Here is a 6,000-nt window from a genome sequence, read left to right as displayed (position 1 = left end):
CTCCTGCTGGGCCACAACAAGTTGCTACCAGTTCGGCCTGGTTTGGCTGAGTAGGTAGTAGCTCGGCTGGACCCCCCCCCCCAAATCAATTCTATCAGCACTGCTGTAGGTTCCACCATTTTGGTTTTTCTGCATGCACAGAAGCATTTTTTTTTTACTACTCTGCATGTGTGCGGACCGGGCATCAAGCACATGTTACTGCCCATCCAGCTCCTGTATGCAAAATGCATACACACCTGCAGCGCCCGAGTGAATCAGCAGTAACGCAAACTAGAACCCTTCCCTGGGCCCCTGGGCCATTTTTTGCCCTCCCCAGGCTCCAGAAAAGCCTGGGGAGGGCGAAAAACGGCACAACAGGCCTACCGGAAGTTCGTTTCCAAACTTCCGGTAGGCCCGTTAGGCCCGTTTTTTGCCCTCCCCAGGCTTTCTTGACGCCTGGAGAGGGTGAAAACGGCCTCCCCCACTCTCCAGAAGGCCGAAAATCAGCTGGTCATTGTGTGCATGTGCTCTGTAGCTGACATAGGGCAACACCTCACATGCCCTCAGATATGGCTCCATGTGCCACCTGTGGCACACGTCCTATGGGTCCGCCATTTTGGTCCTAGACTTACAACCGTTCCTTTACTGATGTTTGCAGTGCAGCCCCAAGGGCCAGATCACGCCCCTCTGGCCTTGCGTTTGACACCCTGGCTTAAATAGAAGAACACTCGTTCCTTCTGGACGTAACTGAATAAGTAAGGACAGGAACCATTTTCAGATAGTGATCTCAAGGTCAAATCTTGGCCAGTAGTCAATAATATTGATGTAGAAAAACTTCATTTGAGAAAATCAAAGCTGAGCTTTCCAATTGGTCATGGAAAGGTGTAGAAGTAGAAGCATGTGAAGGGTTAATAGCACTTTATGAGGCCTTGGTAAGGCCACACTTGGAATACTGCATTCAGTTTTGATCGATGTAGAAAAGATGTGGAGACTCTAGAAAGAGTGCAGAGAAGAGCAACAAAGAGGATTAGGGGACTGGAGACTAAAATATATGAAGAACGGTTGCAGGAACTGGGTAGGTCTAGTTTAATGGAAAGAAGGACTAGGGGAGACATGATAGCAGTCTTCCAATATCTCAGGGGTTGCCACAAAGAAGAGGGAGTCAAGCTATTCTCCAAGGCACCTGAGGGCAGGACAAGAAGCAACGGGTGGAAACTAATCAAGGAGAGAAGCAACTTAGAACCGAGGAGAAATTTCCTGACAGTGAGAACAATTAATCAGTGGAACAACTTGTCTCCAGAAGTTGTGAATGCCCCAACACTGGAAGCCTTTAAGAAGAGGTTGGATAGCCATTTGTCTGAAACGGTATAAGGTTTCCTGCCTAGGCAGGGGGTTGGACTAGAAGACCTCCAAGTTCCCTTCCAACTCTGCTATTGTATTGTATTGTATTGTATTGTATTGTACTGTACTGTACTTGAGAGACCGCCTGCTGCCAATTACCTCCAATAGACCGATTAGATCCCACAGATTAGGCCTCCTCCGAATTCCATCCGCCGGCCAATGCCGACTGGCGACTACCCGGAGGAGAGCCTTCTCTGTGGCTGCTCCGACCCTCTGGAACGAGCTCCCCATGGAGATTCGAACCCTCACCACCCTCCAGGCCTTCCGCAAAGCCCTTAAAACCTGGCTGTTCCGACAGGCCTGGGGCTAAAGAGCTTCTGCCCCCCCCCTCGAATGGTATGGTTGTTGTGTGCTTTTAAATTGTGTATTGTTCTGTTCGTCTTTTTTATCCCTTATCTGTACCCCCTTCCCTGACTTGGATTGTGAGCCGCCCTGAGTTCCCTTGGGGGAAAAGGGCGGCATATAAATGCAATAAATTCAATTCAATTCAATATTGTATTGTACATTGCCTTAGCCCTGATCACTATTAGAGTTAAATGTAACAGTCAGGGAAGAAAATAACCTTTTCGAAAGTATCAGAAGCTAGTTCAAGTTTTGCTAGTTTCCAGAAATGAGAAGGCTTTAGATCAGGGGTAGTCAACCTTTTTATACCTACCGCCCACTTTTGTATCTCTGTTAGTAGTAAAATTTTCTAACCGCCCACCGGTTCCACAGTAATGGTGATTTATCAAGTAGGGAAGTAACTTTACTTTATAAAATTTATAAAGCAGAGTTACAGCAAACCCCCCACCGCCCACCATGAAAGCCGGAACGCCCACTAGTGGGCGGTAGGGACCAGGTTGACTCCCACTGCTTTAGATGCTTACTGGATTCCACGGCCCTGTTTTCCATTGAGCCGGACATGGCGCCCTATTACAAGGCCTGCGACTCTCCGGACGTTCTCCACTGCAGTACTTAAAATGGACGGAGCGGTTTGCACCATCGTGAAGCGGCTGAACGCAACGTACACTTCGTATTTGGTAACCGGACGTCCCACAGGTTTTGGTGCAGTGCTCCCATTCTTCTGCTACCCAGCTGCAAAACAGAAGGAATGTTTTATTCTTTACTAGCCGATTACCTGGCGTTGCCTGAATATTTATTTATAGGGGAAAAAATGTCCGGACCAAACGTAATTTCTAATGTTGGATTTTCTCCTTTGCCAGAGGGAGCCCCCCTTGTGGAGTACTGTGAAGCCGTTACCATGGCAACTCCACTGCGCTCTACAGTAGAAGCCATTTTATGGCAGTGGGGTAGAAGCCATTTTAAGGCACAACAGGCTGTATCTTAACAGAACACACGCCTCAAGGGGTTTTAGGAGACTCTTACCCCACAGTATTTGCTTCCAGAGGGTAAGTCATCTGTGTATCAAGTTTTGCTGAAATTGCTCGAGGCGTTCCAGAGTTATGCTGGAACACGAACACATAGACACAGACAGACATACACACACATCTGTTTATATATATATATATAGACAGACAGACAGACAGATAGAGATGGCTAGATAGATAGATAGATAGATAGATAGATAGATAGATAGATAGATAGATAGATATAGATAGATATAGATATAGAAGATTAGATAGAGATAGAGATATAGAAGATTAGATATAGATATAGATATAGATATAGATATAGATATAGATATAGATATAGATATAGATATAGATATAGATATAGATATAGATATAGATATAGATATAGATATAGATATAGATATAGATATAGATATAGATATAGATATAGATATAGATGATATAGATATAGATATAGATGATATAGATATAGATATAGATATAGATATAGATATAGATATAGATATAGATATAGATATAGATATAGATATAGATATAGATATAGATATAGATATAGATATAGATATAGATATAGATATAGATGATATAGATGATATAGATGATATAGATGATATAGATATAGATATAGATATAGATATAGATATAGATATAGATATAGATATAGATATAGATATAGATATAGATATAGATATAGATATAGATATAGATATAGATATAGATATAGATATAGATATAGATGCCGTATTTTCACCCATATAACCCGCGGGTTATATGCGTTTTTTACATGCACAGCGCCCCCTGCGGGTTATATGCGTGGGCGGGGTATACGGAAAATATTTTACACGATCGGAGGCTTGCACAGGCTTCTTTCTCCGTTTCTTCCCCCACCCCGATCTCAGCTGTTTCCTTCTCCTCCGTTCCTTTTCTCTTCCCCAGCTTGCGCAGGCTTCTTTCTCCGTTTCTTCCCCCACCCCGATCTCAGCTGTTTCCTTCTCCTCCGTTCCTTTCCTCTTCCCCAGCTTGCGCAGGCTTCTTTCTCCGTTTCTTCCCCCCCATCTCAGCTGTTTCCCTTCTCTCTTACTCGTCGCGGGTTATATGCGTGGGCGGGGTATACGGAAAATATTTTACACGATCCCGAAAACCCGCGGGTTATTCGCGTGGGCGGGTTATTTGCGTGGGCGGGTTATATGGGTGAAAATACGGTATAGATGATATAGATATAGATATAGATATAGATGATATAGATATAGATATAGATATAGATATAGATATAGATATAGATATAGATATAGATATAGATATAGATATAGATATAGATATAGATATAGATATAGATATAGATATAGATATAGATATAGATATAGATATAGATATAGATATAGATATAGATATAGATATAGATATAGATATATACCATATGTATGTGATGCAGCAGGGGTTGCACAGGTAAACCCACCAGTGGCTGGCCAGGTTAGGTGGTCTTAATAGAATGGACCTTATAAATTCATATTAGTTTGGCTTTTCATTCTAGTGCCCTGGAGTCCCAAAGTTGACTTTTAGCTGGAGTGAACTTTTCTCTCCAACTTCCTCATAAGTATTAAAAATAGGGCTGAACAGTGTGGCAAGACCCTGTAAAGGAGGGGCACAGGAAGCCAGGCATGGGTGAGAGATAGAACAGAGGTAAAACTGCTCACAGCTTAAGACATTATAGGAGGAACTTCTCTTTTTTGTATTTCTCCTATGTACTTCTCTGTAACATTCCAAATGAACTTCTCCTTTTCGAAATGTCATGCTTGTCTCGTGTATGGAAACGCCTTGAGAATGCACAGTGTGGAACACGGCATAAAAGTAGCATCCTGGGCAGAGCCCAGGCAGTTCAGATTTTGGTGTGTGAGCACGCTGAACTCGATGCATCAAATAAACCTGTTTCTCTCACCTTCGTGGTATCGAGTCCTGGTCTTTCGTAAGTAGATTACAAACCTCAATCTGCTGCAACATATAAGTATGTATGTGTGTTTGTGCATGTTATTGTGTGTATGTGTGTATGTGTGTGTAAATATATGTTATTTGTGATGTTTCTTGTCAATCGCTGCTGGGGTCAAATTACTAACACAGTCATTAAGTGAATCTGATTCCCCCATTGACTATGCTTGTCAGAAGGTGGTAAAAGGACCCAGGGATACGGCAACCGTCACAAATACGAGTCCGTGGCTAAGCATTTGAATTTTGATCACGTGTCCATGGGGAAGGTGCAACGGTTGTAAGTGTGAAAAATGGTCATGTCACTTTTTTTTTCAGGGCTGTTGTAACTTCGAATGAACTGTTGTAAGTCAAAGGCTACCTGTAATTCGCTGCTCTGAGGTTTTATATTTTGAGACACATTTTAGAGGTTCTTTCAATGAATTTTGATGCACTGGGCTGCATTTTCCTGCACCGCACGAAACAAATAAATACATCAATCCAAGGGAAATCGAGTTATTCCTATTTGCCAAGAATCAGCACCTTAATAAACCCGAATTGTAAAAGCTCAGCGCTGGAGTCTAAGGCAATGTGGTTGATTTTCTTTACCTACTGGAGAGTCTCTCTAAATGAACATGACTCTGCATGATGTTCTCTTGTAATGTACAGTAGAGTTGAGCAACAGGTTGTGTTTTTTTTTTGCTTTGTTTTCAAAACAAAGAATGCTCTCTTTCCCTCCGCCATACCCTTGGGGCACAGAGATGCTTGTTATAATATTACAGATGAGGTTGGAATCTCATTTTATGGCCAATCTTCAGACTTCAGGTTGGAAGCTTTTTATTTTATTTTATTTTATTTTATTTTATTTTATTTTATTTTATTTTATTTTATTTTATTTTATTTTATTTTATTTTATTTTATTTTATTTTATTTTATTTTATTTTATTTTATTTTATTTTATTTTATTTTATTTTATTTTATTTTATTTATTTTATTTTATTTTATTTTATTTTATTTTATTTTTCTATTCTATTCTATTCTATTCCACTCCACTTCACTCCCTACTCTACTTTCTTCCCTACTCTACGTTGTATTCTATTCTATTCCTATTCCTATTCCACTCCACTCTCTACTCTATATTCTATTCTATTCCATTATTTCTATTCTATTCTTATTCCTATTCTATTCCACTCCACTCTATATTCTATTCTATTCCATTCCATTCCCTACTCTACTTTCTTCCCTACATTCTATTCTATTCTATTCTATTCCTATTCCTATTCCACTCCACTCTCTACTCTATAATCTA

General features: G+C 40.8%; 1 protein-coding gene across 1 annotated transcript in view; it reads right to left on the bottom strand.

The window, feature by feature from the left end:
* ADAMTS3 (ADAM metallopeptidase with thrombospondin type 1 motif 3) overlaps nucleotides 1-6,000 on the bottom strand; it is a 125,561-nt gene that overhangs the window by 11,657 nt on the left and 107,904 nt on the right. The window contains 1 exon segment of the mRNA XM_087723880.1: nucleotides 2,247-2,454. Within this exon segment, the coding sequence (XP_087580006.1) occupies nucleotides 2,247-2,454 (208 nt within the window).

The sequence above is a fragment of the Thamnophis sirtalis genome, unplaced genomic scaffold, assembly GCF_051295495.1.
Source record: "Thamnophis sirtalis isolate CommonGarterSnake01/CBP01778 unplaced genomic scaffold, rThaSir2_p1.2 scaffold_10, whole genome shotgun sequence".
NCBI lineage: Eukaryota > Metazoa > Chordata > Lepidosauria > Squamata > Natricidae > Thamnophis > Thamnophis sirtalis.
Note: the sequence above shows the minus strand (reverse complement) of the source record. Positions and strands in the feature narration are given on the sequence as shown.